The 20,926-nt window shown below is 40.2% G+C and overlaps 1 protein-coding gene across 4 annotated transcripts in view; it reads right to left on the bottom strand.

The window, feature by feature from the left end:
* Positions 1–20,926, bottom strand: part of micu1 (mitochondrial calcium uptake 1) — a 102,923-nt gene that overhangs the window by 14,092 nt on the left and 67,905 nt on the right. For 2 of the 4 annotated variants that reach the window (XM_036573729.1, XM_036573731.1), the window contains 5 exons: positions 17,730–17,735; positions 15,032–15,146; positions 10,957–11,039; positions 6,784–6,984; positions 2,342–2,479 (listed from right to left, as the gene is read on the bottom strand). In XM_036573729.1, the coding sequence (XP_036429622.1) occupies positions 2,342–2,479; positions 6,784–6,984; positions 10,957–11,039; positions 15,032–15,146; positions 17,730–17,735 (543 nt within the window). The remainder of the gene's footprint in view (positions 1–2,341; positions 2,480–6,783; positions 6,985–10,956; positions 11,040–15,031; positions 15,147–17,729; positions 17,736–20,926) is intronic. The other 2 variants (XM_036573730.1, XM_036573732.1) reach the window with 1 other exon arrangement.

Raw genomic sequence — 20,926 nt, 5'->3', positions numbered from 1 at the left:
CTAAATTAAAAAATATCATTTGACTGGGGGTGTTCAAACTTCTGCATGCACCTATACATCTGTATGCTGTCTTGAACTAGCTTGCCAACTTATGAACCAACAAAATGTTGTCTTTTGCTGGTTTGGTGTTGGCTACAAGGATTCTGTGTTATGAATTTTAAGACCTAAACTGAAATTACAACATAAAATATGTGAAAACCAGAATCTCACTGAAGCTTCAAAAAACAAAAAAGTTGACTGAAAACTCTCCCAGCCTTACAAATTCACCAGATTGTTTTTCTTTCGTCAGCCAGCAAGTGAACTATAGTGTACTGGGAAGGAGTTTGTCAGCTCAGAATAAGACAGAAACAGAGTGAATGTGGAAGAGAGAAAAAAAAAACTGCTCATAAAGACAAAGACAGAGGAGGGAGATGGAGAGCACTCAGACAGCACTGCAGCTCATCATGATGTAATATATGCTCACTCTGTCTCTCGCACTGACACGCTCCGTTATAACAGCTTTCCCTTTGCAACTCTACCTCTCTCTCACGCACTCGCTCTCTTTCTTGCTTTTATTCCTGAGGAGTGTTTCTGTGTTTTTTTATATGTTTGTAATATGGTGTTCTGTCCATATCGTGCAGCCCTAAGGGCCCAGACACGCCAACCTGATAAGGAAAAACTAACAGCAACTAAGGCTTTACATCCATCTGACCATCGCCTCACATCTACTGTGAAAATTTGCACTTATACACAGACTACAGCTGACAGCAGAAACACATACAGGTGTAAAACTGTAACATTCAAAGTAAAACATCTGCCTGAACGTTTAAGCTAAACCTGACAAGTGACAATAAACCACTACTGGGTGATTAACTGCTTAAAGCTGCACTTTGTAAGTTTTGGGGATTTGGAGACCTCTCTGGTGGAAATGTGTAATTGCACGCAACACACGGAAGAACATTCTGTAGCATGGGCTGTGCTTCCGACACCTTGCCCAAGTGGATAAATCTGATCATTGCAAGCATGTGGAAAGAGAATTCAAAGAGAACTCAGTCAGAACTTGGTGAAGGATGTGTCTCCGGAGGATGTGACTGAAGTATTTACTATTGTCACCATATCTTCATCAGTATAATGTTGATTTTGCATTTGAGAGCTAAATATCGAACCGGACCTTCTTTTTGAGTATGTGCGTGTGAGTTAATTGGTAAAAACGTATGAAGTGGTCCAAAAAGCTCCTGTGAAATCCGACCCAACATCTCTGACTTTAAATGATTATTTCAGGCTTTAGAGGGCGACACACAGCATACACACCCCATATTTTACCATGTTTTTTCCTACTGACTCAGTAATGCAACTTCTTTCGCTTTTACCAAAAAACCTTACATACTGCAGCTTTAAAAGTGAATGTTTGTGCAATGAACAGTGACATAAAATGTTCAGTAAGCCCACATTCAGAACTATATGACAAAAAGTTTAAAAGTCCATGAAGGGCTCCCAAAGCGTCTAAGCATTGGCCCTGTTATCAAGAGATTGCAAGTTCAATCCCTGGTGATGCTACAGCCATCTGTGGCCGGGAGTCCAAGAGAGGTCAATTGGGCTCGATTTCTCTGGGTGGGTAGGACGGCCCCTGTATCTCTGCCCATCACCCAGTCAGTGCAGGCGTCTGTTAGTTTACATAACAGATCTGGCGGCTGGCGCTTTTCTCCGGGAGCGTTCGGCTGTCCAATGATGCTGTGTTAGCAGCAGTTCGAAAAGACATGGTGGCTTCACATGACTTAGAGGAAGCCTGTGCTAGCTTTTGCCCTCCTAGCACCGGTGGTATCGTTTGACTGGGGGAGTCTTAACTAGTGGGTGGAATTGGATACGTGTAAATTGGGGAGAAAATTGATAGGGGGGAAAAAAAGTCCATGAAATGACTGAGTATCCCATGTTTTATTGTATGAGAGTGTTTTATCAGAGTACTTTGAGCTTTCATGCATCTTAACAATGTTAAGTTTATTTCTGGTTGGGAATATGAAATTTGAATAGCTGCTTGTTTAAAATTTGGACATTAGAACAGAAAAAATAGTTAAAATGCGCATCTGTAGTGATAAAGCGCTGCTGGTTGCACTGCTGTTGAAAAAATAAGCAACTTTCTTTGTGCACTCTTGAGAGCGGTTTGCTTGCTTTGTTTCCTTTTGTTTCTCAACTCGTCTGCTGATCCTCAGTTCTCTCTCACAGTCGACCGCCGACACCAATTCATTACGCTCAATCGGCCAAAACAGCGCTGACAGAGTAGACTACATATACAACCACATAGAGAAGACAGTCACACAGCGACTATAGTCCATGTTTATTGATGACTGTACAGTTTATAGCTTACCTGAGCATCTTTGAACATCTTCTTCAGGCCTTTCTGCATCTGTTTGAGTTTGCGAGACTGAACGCCGCTGTAGGCCAGGAGCATACCCCCAAACTGCCTCTCTGTGATTCGGCCATCTGCTGGGTCATTCCGCTCAAACTGTGTACAAACACACACACACACACACACACACACACACACACACACACGGAGGTTTGTCTTTATACAATGTCAGGAAACAGAGTCAGATATACAGTACTGTTCAAAAGCCTTGGGAAGTCAAGAAAAGTCTTTAAAACTATATATCTTTAATTTATCTTTATCTGATTAGTGTCTTTTTGCCAGTAAAAGTACTACATAACATTATAATAAACATAAATACAATAAAAAGTAACAAGATTATTTTGTTTGTTTATAAATATGTCTGTTAGAAGAGCATAGAATACAGGTTTGGTTCCTGATTTCTCTGAACTGCAGCTGTTGCATGAATTTGTAGCACCTGATTTAATTTAATCAAGTATAATTAGATAAACTAGACATTGGATTGGACAACAACACAATGACAGACATACAATCACAATGTTTTGTTTATTTGTTTTTATTCTTGTTAGTATTTTTGTTTTTCAACTAATAGACTTAAATGCTTACTGACAAGAAAAATGCCTTTACATACGACTTTTGCACAATATTGAGTGTCGTGTAAACAGCACACTCAGATTTCTTAGATCAGAGTAAGGTCTAGAAATCTGATTAAGATTTTAGCTCAGTAATCAGATTTCTCAGTGCATGTAAATTATTACTCGGATTTCTTTCAGATTTCTCAGTCTGAGCATGTGCGAAAACAGACGGCGGTACCGGAAATAAGCGAGCAGTGTTGCCGCGAGACGCAGCAAAACACTTTTGGAGTGATGCTGACACCAAGTACATACTTCACAAAATAAAGGATTAAAATATTCTTCATCTTCTAGATGATTTACGTTCATATTTTCAGGTACAGAGGTGCAATGATTTTTTTAAAAAAGGCGCGGCATGAACTTTGAGTCTTGCGTTCCGTTTACGTCACGTCTTCTTCTGTGAGCTTATTGGCCGGTTTCAAAGCAGAAATACGATTATTGCCTGACTCATGTAGACCCGGAGTTTCCCCATTATCTGATTACTCAAGTGCGTGTAAACGCTTTTATCGGGTTACTGACAAAATGATTTTCTGCAGTTATCGGATTAACAAGCACATGTAAGCGCACTCATTGTGTTCAAAATGTATAGTATATACAGTGCTCTTGAAGTCTTGGTGCACCTCTACCTATTCTTTTTTTAATTATTTAATTTGTTAATACATTTTGGAAATTGTTCTTTATTATATTCAAAATAACATAACATACTTTCAGCTGTAGTATAACCATCAATAAAGTAAATAATGTTCTCCAATGCTACTCCTGGAAAGCCACCATCCAACACAGCTGACTCAGAATATCATCTATATATCATTCTGAAAGATACTGCTTTAAAAAACTTGAATATTGAATTAATCTGTCAAAAATACAGTCTCTGAAAATTCCATTAAAAAATTCCTTAATCAAGCGTGAAGAATGTACTGAAGTGGCAGAAAGAGCCCAGAAGTGCTCAAACCCTGTCTCGCTCTGGACATGCAGAGAAGAAAATCCAGCCTGGCTGAGCATCAGCTGTGCAGACTCATACACTCAATGACTAAAAGACTTCAAGCTGTCATCCAAAAGAAAGGATATGCAGCAAAATCATGACAGTGCTGAATGCCGATCTACATAAAGGAAAGGGACACTAATGTTTGAGTACTTTAACTTACCATGCTTAAGATTTTGGTTAATAACTGGGGCATTTTGAGTTTTGGTTAGTAAACCTGGTCATTATTGCTGACAGTTATAACTTTCCTGACAAATATGAATAAATATATCGCTGCTGTCGGAAGAAAACCTTGTCCATTTTTGATGTTTCTCAGTTTTTGACATAATTTGAAAATGCCTGTTGTTCTTTACATTGTGTGTATATTTCATGATGAATGGCCCAAAGAAATGGCCCAAAATGACTTGGAAAGAAGTCTGGTTCCATTGACTTACATTAAAAGTAAAGTAGGTTTTTTCTTTCTCCTGTAAAGTCATCATTTTGGAGATATGAGGTTTTCTTCCGACAACACTGTAATGGCAACTTTAACTTGCAAAGTAATAATTATACAAGAAATATATTGTATTTTGAGCGTCCCAATCCTACTTTTGAGTTCTGTATGTATCTAAATGTTCTAAGAATTTTCTAAGCCTAGCCCTAAACTAAGCTCAACCTTGGTACGCAAAAATAAAGAGTTTCTGCCCTAAAATGATTTTTTTTTTTGCAATAAGCTCTTTTCAAAGTCAGTACCATTTAATGTTTTTCTCTGTTTAACCTAAAAGTTGGGAAGCTTTTGTCCTGAAAATGTATTAACCATACAAACACACACACACACACACACACACACACAGTAGATACGACTGTGTTGAACCCTGTATTCGGCTAACACAGTCAGGTTTTTCGCTGCGCTGCATCACAGTGGCACAGGTAGTGTCAGAAGTGCTAAACCGAAAAAGCACTTGATCATTTCAGACCTGCTGACAGTTGTGCTCTCTCTCTCGTTCTCTCTCATCTCCTCACATAGCTGGATGTAAATCTCTGCTTTGCTGTGTGATGAAGCATAACCCAGCTCAGGCTTTGAGAGCTCCAGACCTCACACTGCAGTAAGACTCAGAGACTCAGCCTTCTGCATTATCATTCAGAAAGCACGGCAACACTGAAGCTGGCCTGTTGGCACACATACATACTAGAGCCTCCGGTCTAAATAAGCTGCATTTCCCTCGGTCACAGAAAGTCCTCTGAAGTCCTCTAAGATAGAGCTGCTTACACTCTCTCACTGACTGAGCCTTAAAAACTCAATCCAGTGAAGTGAAAGTGTCCATCAGCTGGACCGGAGAAAGAGAGAGAGAGAGAGAGAGACTGCAGTATAGAAAGGAGAGGGTGGGGGATGGTGGGGGTCTGTGCCAAGAATGAACTGGACAGCGGGCTGAATAAACCCAGCCAGACCTGCTGCCTCAGCACTTATGTTAAAGGGCAGAGAGAGATAGAGGGAGAGAGGGAGAGAGGGAGAGAGAGAGAGAGAGAGAACTAGTTCACAGTGACAGAGGCTGCTTAAAGCAGTGACACATGCTGAGCTTGTGAAGGCTGCTGTCAGTTCGTCTCTACGGCTGTCGACTGCCCCAAAGCCCCTGAGCCTTTTTCTCCTGTTAACTCGTCCATTCTTTCATCTTCTGCTTTCACCACCTCCCTCCTCAATTACTCCTCCACTCCACTTCTTTATGGCAATCCTATAAGCATGTTGTGTAATAAACCCTTTGACCTTAGGCTTATTATTCAGTTATTCATCTTAAGATTATTCAGTAAGTAGCGGTCGGTGTAATATAGCGGGTGATACCGCTGGTCTTCACGCTGCAGACTGGGGTTTGATTCACCGCCTGAACAAGCTCACCACACTACACCAATAAGGCCCAATCCCATTTCACCCCTCGCCCCTACCACTTAGCCCTTAGCACTCCGTTTTGTGTGTTCCTGCCTAGGGGTAGGGTGAGATAGAGGGGTAGGGCGAAGTGTTAGGGCTACATGGACTTTTTTCAGAGTCACACTCCAAACAGTGTTATGAGAAAAATAGAAAAACCGACAAGATGGCTGAACAAGCGACCAAAGAAACCCACAAATGTGAGAATTTTCTCTGTTAAAAATTAAAATAACCACTGTATTATCTTAGTTTAATGTCGTTTCAATGTATTATGATCCTTTTCTTCATAACAAGCATAAAAAAATCGCTAATAGCATGCTAATGTCTCGGTGGCTAGCTAGCTAAATTTCCCATTTTACTTAAATGGTCCAGCAGTTCTGACGCCTAAAGTGCCAGAATGTAACTGCTGTCTTGTTTGCTAGCTGTCGATACTTAGTGGCTCCCAAATGACAGCAGAAACAGCTCGAGCTCAAACAAACAAACATGACTCACTGGTGTCCTTTGAAGGTATTATTAACGAATATCTTTACAGCAACAGCCAAAAGTCTGTTGTTTTAGTGATGTCTTCAGTGTTAATGTGCATTTGTGATACACGATTATGAAGCCTATTGTCATCAGTTTAAATAACTGTGATCAGGCAGTTATGCAACAGGTTTGACAGGCCTAAAAGTGTGTTATGATTTAGGCCTGCGGTGAGTGTGATGATAATTGAGTATAAGTCTGCATTACTTCTTAGCTAAATTAGCCTCATAACTCCAGATGAAAATTGCATAAATTTTGATTTAATATTTGCATTTTCACTTTTTTGGTGGTTATGTGGACTAAGGCTAAAATGCTTTCAGCAATATCACAAAAAATTAGCACTCCCACTCAAGTCCACATCTACAGCCCTGCTCTCCATCTCTAGTTGTACCTCCAGCTTCAGTACGTCGTGCTGCAGTTTCCTCTGGAACTCCAGGAAACTGCCGATGGTGAGTTTGCCCTTGAGGTCGGCGCCGAAGAAGTAGGTGGTGAGAGCCGAGCTGCAGCCTGCTGTCCTCAGCATGTTACCGGTGGTGGAGCGGTCCCTGTGCCTCATGCCCATGCTGGTCTGAGAACGAATTATGCTCTGCACCTGTGATACACACACACCCACACACACACACAGACAGAGGGTCCATAAATTAAACTCTGGAGGGCGCTGTATTCTCACGTAATAAATCAATGCATCATCCTATAGAGGCCTTGTCACACTCACTTACTCATTACAGTGGCAAAACAGGGATGCAGAAATGAATAAGCCCTGAGGGGAACCACATAAAAACTACACTCCCATATCACAGTAAAAACAGTGCCTTTTCAAAATGAACTGACACAAAGCATCAGAATCCACACTTGCAAAAGAGACCTTATTTAAAAACATGCTAAATAAATACATACATACAAACACACACTTCAACAGGCCCAACCATGAAAAAGGACAAAAAAGAAGCAATGTAGCTTTGACTGGGGCCACCTAATATTCTGTGTCAGGAGTAGATATTGCCTATTGTCCAGTGCCCCCGGCCACAACATTCACAATTTGGCCACTAAAAAAGAGGCTGCAGAGACTGTGGCCCCAGAGGACAGCTGCCCTGAATATTTTTTGCTTTAAATTTCCCTTTTAACAAACCTGTTTGGTCAGACACTGAACTAACTGCATCAAATAAGATTCTGTTGGAATTTATTTACTGCAATCACTGCGGCAGCTAACGTGACGGTGACCGTGGTGGTGCCCCCCCCTGCTGAGCTGGTCCGCCTGGCATCACAGATGCTGATCCATTGGCTGAAGTTTGCTAATATCACATTTCGAAATAAGGTTTTATATAAAACAGGGTGCAAAATAAGCTGCCGTTACATACTGACTTAAAGTAGATCGGATGCACCATGTCACACTTTTTAAAGCAATGGCTGAATAATTTTTGATTATGAAAATGCTCGTTAATTGTGCGAAAGTTTGGGCACCCCTGTAAAAAAAAAAAAAAGCCCACATCCTCTAAAGAGAACACACCTCAGCCCGTTTTACTCCACAATTAGTTTATTTGCTGAGATTAACATATTGGGGAAAAAACAAAATGTGGCCTGTGCAAAAGAAATGGCACATTTACAATTCATGTTGGATTTTTTTCCAATTAATTAAACTGAGCACATAAAAACTGCAATAAAATTTGCAGAAAAATGGCATATTTGAGTTTGTTCCTTGCAAAGAATTTGTTACTTTGTTTTCACAGAGCACGTCACCTGACCAGGGTTGTTCAAACGTTTGCATAGGACTTTACATACGATTAATATGTTTCTATTATTGTGGCCACAAATTCTTAATTTTGGTCACAACATTTATTGGCTTAGTGGCTGAGTGGCCTACTGTGTCTACCCCTACTGTGTGTTAATCATTATTGTGATATTGGCATTAGCAATAATAATATCACAGGAGGACATAATATGCATGAGCCCTCTAACCAGTTATGATGTTTTCTTACTGTACACTGTGAGCATCTTCATCAACCACAGTTTAAAATGAGTTTCTCATGAATTAAGATACTCAAGTAATCCAACTGATTCACCAATGTTTTAAATATACACTGCAATAATAGCATTTTGCAGCCTCATCTTTGACTGGAGCCACATGGACTGTCTGAGGAGGCTGAGCTTATGAGCTTTTGGGGAACAGTGCAGTGGCTTATCCAGCACTGATTAATGCTCTGTCCTTTAGCACTGCAGCTGGGACGGCCTATTGATGTGGAGAGAAATCCTCTCATTTCCTCGTCAGTAACTTGCTGACCGGATAACGCCATTCCTTACAAACAATCTGACTGATCTGATTTAATTACCATGCCAAAAATAACTACATTAACCCTTTGCTCTACTAGAATAATAGTGAGAACTTTCATAGATGCAACTCCGGCTCCCCTACACTCTTGGCTTTATCCAAGAGCTCTGTGTAAACTATAAATATCAGGGCTGTAGTCGGGGAACTTAATAGAGTCATTACACAGTAAACGTTCTTCAGATCGAATGACTCTCTTTTCCTGAATTATGCCGAGTTATTCAGACAGAGGCACTTGTTTTGTTCAGCAGAGCCACAGGCAGGCTGCTGTTAATCCGTGCTGAGAGAATTTTGTGCACAGCCCCGAGCACGCCTGCCCATCCAGAACACACGCTAATTAATGGAGTCACGTTCCGGCCCCAAATATCCAAATGCCCAAACAGGCCGCTTCTAAAACTGAGGTTATGAAGTGTATAATGGAGCTTAATGAAACCAAGGCTGTTTACCTTTTCTATATCAAATGAACGAAATGATATGAAAAGAACAAAAAGGCAACTGGTAAGGAGAATCCAAAGACGAGTGTGTTTATGAGCTACAAAGACATCAAAACAATTTTAAAATACTTCTAACAAATGTTTACTCTGTCAGTTGGTAATAATTTTACATATTAAACGGAAAGATGTTTATATTTTGCCACCTTTGGGCCAAAAGAGTTTCAAAATGCGCTTTTAACAACAGTCTAGAAAAGAAAACTGTCAAATCATTATTTAGGCAATACGTGCTCTTCATACTGAGGAAGAAACTTTAATAAGCATTGAAGTGTTCAAAATACATCCAAAGTTTTAGTAACACAACCTTTGCAGATTTTTTTTCTTACTCAATGAAAATGTAACAGTCAGAATCTCTGCTCAAGAAATGTCCTAAAAGAAAGCAAGTGTCCAAAACCTTGTGAAGGACAGTGTACCTAAAGTCCAGAACATCTTCAGTATGATTTAATGCACCAACATCATCAGTGTAAATCAATGGAAAAATACAGGTTTTTAAATAATCATTTTACTTACTGAAGGAAAAACTGGCCCAGTGAGTAAAAGCAACTGCCCCTTTGGTTAGTCAATCAAGCAATTAACCAAATTTAGTTGATAATTGGGATCAATCCAACTGCACACAACCAGGATTGATTACTGCAAGCCCTGTTGAATCTAAGCATACACTTAAATATAACCTTTTCAGCAACATGATCTATGCTAAAAGGTCTCAAAACGCAGTGCACTTTACTGAGATCAAAATAAACTCTGGCTGAGATGAGGAAGACACTTATTGAAAGATATCACTCTGGCAAGGGTTACAAACCCATTTCTAAGGCTCTGGGACTGCAGCGAACCACAGTGAGAGACATTATCTCCAAAGAGAGAAACTTGGAACAGTGGTCAATACTCCCAGAAGTGACTGGCCTACCAAAATTCCTTAAGAGCACAGCAGCAACTTAACCAGCAAGCTACAAAAGAACCCACAGAAACACCCAAGGAGTTGCAGGCCTTGGTCACCTCAGATAAGGTCAGCATGCATGATTCTACCATTAGAAAGAGACTGGACAAAAATGGCACCCATGGGAGATTTGCAAGGTGAAAACCACTGCTAACCATTCTAACATTCAACAAAAACACCACGATGAACCCCCATGCCTTTTGGAATAATGCTCTGTGGACCGATGAGCCAAAAGTGTAACTTTTTGGAAGACAGGACTGTTAGATCTGGCATAAAACTAAAGCAATCCACAATAAAAACACCATACCAACAGTGAAACATGGTGGAGGTGATCATGTGGGGATGCTTTGCTGCTTCAGGGCCTGGGTGGCCTGCCATAATTAACAGAACCATGAATTCTGCTCTCTAGCAGAATTTTCTAAGAAGCCCTTCAATGCTGCTGAACTTAAGCAATTCTGGAAAGGAGAGTGGGCCAAAATTTCTCCACAGTGATGTGCAAAACTGATCTCCAGTTATAGGAAGCGTTTGGTCACAGCTGTTGCTGCCAAAAATGGCACAACCAGTTACTGAGTTTAGCAATATAAGCAAAGAGTTTAGCTTTTTTAACATGGGTGATAAAGGACAAAAAGCTTTGCAACAACTGTAACAAAATGAAATGACAATTTAAAATATGTTAGTGTTTTCTCATGTTCACCTTGTCTTATATTACATTTTGTATAGGCATCAGAAATCTTTTACTGTGACACAGAAATCAGGAGGTGGCAAATACTTTTTTCACTGCACTGTATATGTGTGTGCACATGTCCATGCTATTACCTGCTCAAACTCCTCCAGATCCACCTCCCCATCTCCGTTCAGGTCAAACATCTTGAAGGCAATCTCAAAGTTCCTCTGAGGCGCTGGACAAAAAACACAACAGTGATACCACTTAAAAGAGTGAGTTACCATGAAAGCCAACACTGGTAATAATGAGTAAAAGTGGATCAAGTGAAAGGAACTGTAGCTTTTACCTGCAGTACCATAAGTTTGGACATATCTACTAGGGTTTCTTTATTTTGACCATTTTCCAAATTTTATAACAGTAGTGAAGATATCAAAAATGTGAAGTAACACAAAAATCTCCCACTTTGTCTAAATATACTCTATATGCCCAACAGTAAGTGCACACCCCTCCTAAATATTGAGTTCAGGTGTTTCAGCCACACTCACTGCTAACAGGTGTATAAAACCAAGCACAGCCATGCTATCTCCATAGAGAGTAGAATAGAGAGCTCAGGACTGTCACAGGATGCCACCTTTGCCAAACATCAGTTTGTGAAATTTCTGCCCTGCTAGATCTGCCCTGGTCAACTGTTAGTGCTATTACTGTGTAATGGAAGCATACAGGAACAACAACCACCAAGCTTAGACCACAAAGCAGTAGATCACTGCAAACTTACAAAGCAGGGCCGCCAAATGCTGTGGTGCACATAAAAACAATCTTCTGTTGCAACATCAGCACAAGATCTAATTGCCCATGGCTGAGCAGCTAAGCCTAAAATCACTATGCGCAATGCACAGCATCGGCCTGAGAGGTGTAACGCACACCGCCGCTGGACTCTACCTACCAGACTGCATACTGTTAACGGTAAAGTTTGGTGGAGGAGGGATAATGGGCTGGGGCTGTTTTTCAGGGTTTGGGCCTCTTAGTTCCAGTAAAACGTGATGTTAAATCTACAGCACACAAAGGCATTTTAAAAGAATTTATGCTTCCAATTTTGTGGCAACAGTTTGGGGAGGGTTCGAGCTTGACTGTTTTCCAATGTACAGAGCAAGAACCATAAAGACATGGCTTTATAAGTTTGGTTCAGAGGAACACCAGTAGCCTGCACAGAGCCCTGGGCACCTTTATGGATAAACTAGACTGTCGATTGCAGCCAGGCCTTCCCGTCCAACATCAGTGCCTGAGCTTACAAATGCTCTTTTGACTGAATAGCCATAAATTCCCAAAGACACACTCCAAAATCTTGTGGAAATCCCTTTTCAGAAAAGTTGAGGCTGTTTTAACCACAAAGGGGCAACTCCATATTAATGCATAATAATGGTATGTGATGGTCACATGTCCACATACTTTTGGCCATACAGTGTAGGAGCCCCCATGAGAGGAAGCCACAGACTTGAAGTTCCACAACAGGTGATCTGCTGAAATCTAGCCAACCTGTTAGGAAGGGGGGTGTCACTATTTGTATTTATCTTAGAAACTAATTTCAAGCATTTAGGCAAAAACTTACTTTATCTTTAATTTATTTATCTTTACAGATTATGAAAATTCATAACATGAAAACTTTTAACTCTGTTAGCCATGTTAGCATTTTTGAATGAATCAAGACTGAAAGGTCTGCCAGAGCTTTGACAGCACAGGTTTCTACTCCTTTTGTCCTAAAGGGATGTATGATATACAGCTAAATTCAATGTGAAGGTGAGTGAATGGACTGAAATAAGTTTGCCATTATTATCATTACTGCAGAATTATCTGTAGTTCAGCTGCAGCTGCTGGAGACTGCAGCACTGCGATTAACACAAGGCATCCATCACCAGCGACAGTCTCTATCTGCTCTCCACTCCCTCCCCAACTGTCAATCACATTCTCACATCCTAGGAGTAGGTGGAAAAGAAGTCCTCCAACTGAATTAGCAGGCATGCCCATACTTTCTACCAGTTCTCCCTCTCTTCCTCTCCAGAGATGCTCAACCTAAGAACACTTAGGAAACTTTTATTGCATCATGTACAAAGCAAAGGATCAGGACGTAACTGGTCACAGGCAGGCACTCAGCCCAAGGGTGCGCCTCCATTCATTCTGACACGGAGTAAGAGATAAAGGGGAAAAATTTCTTAAAGCTTTACGTTCAAATCATATTTCAAAAAGTAATAAAACGCCTCTATTATTCTGGATACAGTGAAAGCCTGAAAGTGTTATGCGAGGCAATAATGTTAGGCTGTTTATGGTCAACAAGACACTTCTTCTCTCACTTTTCTCATCTGGGAATGCTGATTCTGAAAAGGAGACAGTCAACGGGTAGCAACTCAACAAATCAAGGTTCCAGACTAACACCCAGGGTCCTTAAAAAGTGCACAGGACTGAGTAAAATCTGCTTTGGGGCGCGTTCAGGGTTATATGTGCTTACCTAACGCTTAATGTTGATAAAATATACAGTTTAATGCAGAGGTTTGAACTGTAAAATTACACGATTTGTTGGTTTTCTAAGTAAAAATAAGCGAACAAATCCTCTACAAGGAACTCATCTGAACCATTTGTGGTAAATTTTAGTCCAAACCTCAGATTTATTTGCTAAGTTTGGAAAAACATACTGTAACATATTGGGAAAAAGAACACTTAAAACATGAAATGTGGCATAACTTTTGCAAAGACCAAATTTTATGATGAACTGGCACTCTGATATGCTAAATTTAGCAAATAAACAGTAATTATGCCTTAAAATGAACAGAACTGTGTTCTCTGTAGAGCAGAGGTTTCAAACCACTGGGCTGTTTGATTACAGGCTGCACAAGTGCGGTAGCGAGTCATTTGTAGCCTAACTGCTGAAATGTATTATTATCCTTAATGTAATTATTATTATTAATATAAGATCATCATTTTATTTAAGGCTTAATTCTTCCCACGAAATGTTGGGGAATTTTAAACATATCTGCATTACTCACGACTGTGTTCGACCTTGTTAGTCTGTGTAGGCTGCTACTGGCTGCTTTCAGCTGAGAGCCAATGTACGTGAAGAAGTAAATAAAAACAAATCAACTGATAATATTATCAAATGTTTTACTGGAGATAAAAAAAAGCATCTGCTGCGTGGATGCACTGTCATCATATTCTTGAAAATGAAATGACAGTGCATTCACGCAGCAGAAATGACAGCTAAGGAAAACACAGGGTGAAAGATCTACGATAGCTCTGTTCAAAACAGCCACGCGTTCAGGAGAGAATCACCAGAAGAGCCACATTTACGGCAAAACACCAAATATCCACCAGTTTAGGAAACCTGTCTGTTTATCTTCCTACAACATACTGAGCATCTCTAAAATATACGCAGTACAAAGCGATGCATACAAACCCTCCTTTGTATTTTGCTGCTTTCAATAATAGAAGCATGTAAAAAGTAATGGGTTTAGTGGGGCACAGTGATTGGTTGGTGGGACTGTGGAAGCTGATCATGTTGATTGATTCATTGATTCATAATTACGAGGTACAGTGTTCGACACTGCTGATAAAAGCAGTGAGCCAAATGTGAAATAAATTATCAAAAAATATAATTAATTAAGATTAAGTTATAAAGGCAGCCAGTAAAGGATAAATGGAGCACTAATATAAAAAACATTATAATAAATTTTTAATTTATTTTATTGACTATATGAAGAGTTCAGTACTTATTGAGTCCATATCACAGAAAACCATTTTTTTTTAAATATGAGAGTTTGATACAGTATGTTTAAGTTTCACAACATATTCACTCCACATACAGTAACCATACAGTTCATATATGTAAGGTAAGCACAGGGCAGCCAATCAGAACAGAGTTCGTTTATATATATATATATATATATATATATACATATATATATATATATATATATATATATATATATAATCAGTTTTGAAGGCACAGTAGCAGTAAAAACAGCAGGTTTAATCCAAAGAGAGGTTGGAAAATGGTCAAGTAAAAATGAACTGTGACTATTACGGGTACATAAACCCACATGAATGTTATCATGTTATCAGTGGACCTAAGGGGTCCATTCTTTTACTCTATAGGTCATTATTGTATTCAGGTACATTTTTGAGACAATATTGGGGATGATAAAATTTTCCAGGGATGTATGAACAAAAACAGACACTCACTGGAGAGGACGGTAGTGAGGAATATGTAGTCGGAGAAGGAGATAAGGCCGCACTCGCCGAGCGTGTAGAAGATGCTGCCCTCGTCTGCAAACTTTTCCCGCTCCTGAGCAATCTTCTGTTAGTCCCAGGAGAGACAGAGAGAAAGGAGGGAGAGAGAGCATCAGCGTTTCTGTTTTTGGACACCAGGTGGAAGACTTCAGAACTTACTTCAGAGCAGGAGCTCTACGGCGCTCAGAGCAGCAAACACAAACTAGCATGCTTACACAATGACACCATACACACACCAAGCATGCAAGTGCTGTATACTCATACATCCAGACAAGGCTAAGGGAAGATAAGGGGACATAAAGACAACATATGCATTATTACCACAATGTCAAACACATATTGTACATCGGTCTAATGTGAAAATTTACCTTAATAAACAATTAGTATTAAGAGAAAGCTCTGCACACGCTCAGTGGCCACTTTATTAGAAACACCTGCCTTGTAGCTCCGAGACTGTAGCCCATTTGTTGAATAATTCGTGCTAGCCATCTCTATCCTTTCATCAGTGGTCAGTTTCTGACCACAGAGACACTCTTGGCTGGGTGTTTTTGTGTAGTGCACTATTCTTAACCTTATTTTTTATTTTGTCTTATTCTTATTCTTATGTAAACACCCACCAATGCTTGATCCAGTCATACCACACCACCATGCCACTATCATGTCAGTGTCATTACTGTGCTGGGAGTGGTCCACCACCCAAATAATATCTGGTTAATGGTGGTCCTGTGGTCATAAACTGACCAATAATGAAGGGAGAGGATGGCTGAGAAAGGTTTATGACAACAAACGGCTACAGTCATTACTTGTACACCTATTGGCCATCGGACGGTGCCCCTCGCCTATAGGTTGTGCGGTGTGTCCTGCACTGTTAACTCTAGACGCCTCCTGTGAGTGCTGTTTTGACCATTTGAGCACTGTGAATCAACACAAGAGCTGTGAAGGTGCCGTAATAAAACACTAACACAAAGCATACGCACTCATTTCATGGACTTTCATGTAATTCTGAACATGCACCAACAGCCTTTTTACCAGCACAGTGGTTTACTTTTACTTTTTGAGTCCAGGTTTAGCTTAAACACAGACATTTGAAGCTGGTAAACATTCAGACAGTATATTCTTTACTGTGTATTTTGCAGGTGGAGTGTTTTACACCTCCTGCTATAGAGTTACTCCCTTTCGCACAGGTGCATGAAGCACATACGTGTGAGCTGAGTGTAATATTCACAGTGTGTTTGAGTGTTGGGGTAGTAATCCATTACACACTACTAACTACTTCTCTCGGACTGTAATGGAATTACTTTACTCATTACTTCCTGGAAAAAGTGATGTAAATACTCATTACTTTACTTCTTTGCTACTCTCTAAAACGCAAACACATAGTTATAAACTAGAAAGTACAGGGAAAACCCAACATATAGGTAACATTATTTAACACTCTCCCTGCCTCTGAGCAGCCAGTTATGTTAATTAAAGTAGAAATGTTTCCAAAAATCGCACTGAAAATAAAGTCTTCAAGAATGAAATGTAAACCTTAAAGAGCTTCTGAATGAAAATCTGGTCAGCTCTGTATAGATTTTTCTCTTTTTCAGCACAAAGATCTTTAACCATCAGTTTCAAATTAGCCAAATTCGATTATTTGACAGATTGTTTACGGCATTTCCCACGTCACACTGCTCATATTCACAAAGCGCACAGTCAGCTGACACAGATAGCGCACGTCCACGCAAGTTACGTTCAAAGACACACAGAGATATTATATATAGAGGAAATTAACGATTTAAATGAGCTTGTAAAATTAATATTATTCTCTTAGAGACACAAAAGTAACACAAGTAACACAGTTCGTATTAAAGGCAAATTCCATACATTTTTCAAAATGTCTGCATAATTAAATGGTTAAGATGTAAACAGTGTCATTCAGACTGGTTTGGTGTGAAACGCTTCATTCTTGAGAAACTTAGAGTCAGAATTGTTCACAGTAGTGGTGATAGGAACCAGACGTCTGAAGAGTTCAATGCCTCTAAAAGCTGCCTGATGCCTGAGGCACTGCTTTACTTTAATATTTGCTAAAATATTTTTTTTAATCCAAAGAGGTACATGCAGGATGTTGTAAGGCAAAATAGTACCTTGTTTTAACATAACTATTTTAATTAAAACAGTAACTTATTTTTTCATATTTAACCACTATCAGCATTATATATAATAACTCAGACAGTAAGGTGTAGGCTCACTAGCGGTTTGGATATTGAATAAAATGGTTGCATTTGTGTCAGAAATTTTGCTCTGTACCACATTACCCCCAACACTGATCTTCAGCTGGCGCTAGTTCTTTCTTTTCGGGCTGGTCTGTCTGGGCACTGAGGTACGCGGTCCTCACAAAAGGTCAGTGAAAGCGACGATAAGGTAGGTGATTATAATAAAGTGGACAAATGCTTATATTGAAATATAAAGACCTGCTAATCAAGTCACACAGACATAAAACAACACGAAAAGGTTTGTGCATTAACACGTATGTGAACAGGTCCTGCCCTGCATCCATGTCGTCAAACACACAGTGACTGAACACCCCACACACAACAACTGCAGTGTTTTCTTCTCACACACACACAGCATGCCAGAGTTCAGCCTGCACTGAGACTGAGCGCGTTACCTCCGTCTGTTGTAGATCCCATCAGTGAGTGGAAGAGGGAGAGAGAAGGGGTTAAAAACAACAAAAACCTCACCAATACTGACTTTATCAGGGAAAGCTTCATCAAACACACTGCAACACACTCTCTAACGAAGAGGCACAAACACACACAGAGTCCTACGGTATCTTCGCGTTTCAGTCACGTGATTTTTCTGTAAAGGCTGCCATATTTGGGTCTGAATATCTGGGACCGATGCACAACGCAAACATGACTAGATCTGAAAGATGACCAACATGATACAACAGTGTATCTCGATAAAGTGGACATCAGGTTATGCTCATATGCCGCTGGCATGAAAGAAATAACGCTGACAGTGACAGACGTCTCCAACGGAACATGCGGTAAGACTTTACACAACACTTTACACAACCCCTGCTATACCGCACTGATATAATCATGCTGTAAACATGTCAGGGCAGATGTCATATACAGCCACGAGTTGTCATGACAGATTTCGTTCAGTATTATAATAGTGTCATGTTACCATTACTGTTAACTGTCATGACAGATGTCATAAAATTAGTTGCCGCAATGGCAAACTAGATTATGTATGCAAAAATTATCATGTGACAAACTGTCATGACATCAAACAAACGAATCTATCATGACATTTCTGCAATAATACACAAGATGTAGTGCTATATCATTAGATATTGGCACTAGTGTGCTGCGGTCATAGGTGTGAAGCCAAAGGTCAACCAGATCAGCACAACAGTGCTAATATCTTACAGTCTAGCAGGACCCTGAGTGTATTATTGAGATTATATAACCAATTACACCAATTATTGATCTTTTTTAGACTGCGGGACAATTATGACACAAAAACTAATTAAGAAGAAAGTTTAGTTGAAGAAAAATAACTCAACTTGCGCTGCTGTAAGGTTACCAAATGAAGTATCACAACACAAAACCTTAAGTATGTCTACACTGGAAATGTCAAGTCTTCTCATTGAGATAAAAAAAATAAATAAAATAAAAAAACTACAAATAAACATGTCATAGCATATATCAACATTGCGTAGCCGGTTTAATTACAGAATAGAATAGAATAGGCCAATCATGGAGCATGTTGCAGATTTTTTCCCATTTATGTAATGCTTAACATCACATCTAAGACATGGCATGTACAGAAATCACATTTAGCATGCCATTGACTCTTGACAGTTTTGAGCGGTATTTATGCCGGTAGCAAGTGCAACTTACCACTAGCAACAGACTTTGTAAGTGCATTCTCATATCTTATTTAAATTATGAATGCAATACATGTTTGTCTCATGTAAAACAATATATTTTGCAAAGTCTGAAGTGCATTATGTGAAGTTGATTAGCTTTTGTTCAGCAGCTACTTAGCACCTATTGATCACTAAAGGTTTAACCACAGGCTATTAGTGTCACTATGTGATATGCTTAAATATGTAGCAGCTACATTCATTTAAAGAAAAGTGCCTTGTGGTAAAAAAAACATTCTGTGAAATGCCACATGGCGCTTGCCAATTAAAAAAAAATTGTTAAACTTGCCACTGGCACATGTCTGCTTGAGTGGCAATGGCTAGTAAAGAGTGGAACCTGCCACTGATTTCTGTCACCTACTAGCGAGTCATGATTTTTTCTTTTTGTAGATTTATAGGCAGGTGAAATTGCTGGATTTGTTTTAGGTGGTTTAAAGAGAGACAAAGTTGGTCAAGTCTGATCACAACAAAAGGGAATAAAGGGAACAAAAGGGGGCTTATTGTGGTCAGCCAGGCTGTTCTGACCAATCTTGGAATTGGCCGGTTTATTCTGGATACATTTTGTAGTTAAATACATGAGAGAGCAGCAGAATTTATGGAAAATTATAATCGCTCGCTTATTTTACAGCAAATAGAAATGTCTCTCATTAGCTTGTGCAGTCAATCCCTTATTCGGTTCCCAAAATGGCAGCAATGACACGTTGTGACGTCACATGAAACGTAAGTATACTCTCCTTATTCAAAGCCAACACATACACACATATTCTAAAAGAGGCTCCCTCTAAAAAGGCTTAGCACACAGGCTGTAACACGATAGCCATTAAGCATCTATGCTGATTTCAGCGTCGCTGTACCACAAATACAGAAACATGAGATTTTCCCCAAAACATTTATTATGAATGTGACTGCTCTGCTCATAGTAAGCATGGCAGAATTAATTAAGAGTAAGTGCATAGCTGAGTATTGCTTGGGTGCATGTATGTTAACATGTTCCATATATAAGGGACAAGGAGAGTGCAGGTTATTTTTAATGCATGTTCTCAGATGGGTTGGGGGGTTGGAGAGAGAAAGGAAGAGCAGCTGGCTGGTACATGTATGTGTGTGAGCTGTAGGTGAGCTATGTGTTTGTGTGTATGGGGAATTGAGCTCCAGGCTCCTAGTGTCCCTGCTGTCACCTTCAGAGAGATCTGACCGTACAGCACCTCTCTCAGCCAGGAACACACACACAACACTCAGCAGGCGGCAAATTAGCACCGAGCGGCGCGCACAAACGCGAGACAGAAGGTGAGGGAAGCCCAAGAGGTGATCCCACCCCCTGTCAGGCGGTTACGCTCAGTGAGTGACTGAGAAAGCGAATGAGAAAAAGTGAGCGGAGACAAAAAGAGAAGCTGGCAGCATCCCGCTGGAGTAGCTGGTGGGCTGACAGCAGCAGCTTTGCGCCTCTAATGGCTGCCGCACAGTTCAGCACCATACAGCCGGTGATGCACATCTCACCGTCGCCCACACCAGACATGAGCCTGCAGCCAGCACTGAGACACAGCTGACAGTACAGAGTACTGAAACAATAAAAGAGACAGTACTGAGACACAGCTGAGACAGTGTACAGACATTACTGAGACACAGCTGAGACAGTGTAGAGACAGTAAAGAGACACAGCTGAGACAGTGTAGAGACATTACTGAGACACAGCTGAGACAGTGTAGAGACAGTAGAGACACAGCTGAGAGAGTGTAGAGACATTACTGAGACACAGCTGAGACAGTGTAGAGACATTACTGAGGCAATACAGAGAGAATACTCAGCTGAGATAGTAAAGACAGTACAGGGATGGACAGAAACAGTATGGAGATATTACTGAGACAGTACAGACACACAGAGAGACAATACAGGAACACAGCTGAGAAAAGAGGGAGAGATTACTCAGACAC

The sequence above is a fragment of the Colossoma macropomum genome, unplaced genomic scaffold, assembly GCF_904425465.1.
Source record: "Colossoma macropomum unplaced genomic scaffold, Colossoma_macropomum, whole genome shotgun sequence".
Taxonomy (NCBI): Eukaryota; Metazoa; Chordata; class Actinopteri; order Characiformes; family Serrasalmidae; genus Colossoma; species Colossoma macropomum.
This window is presented reverse-complemented; position numbering and strand designations above follow the sequence as displayed.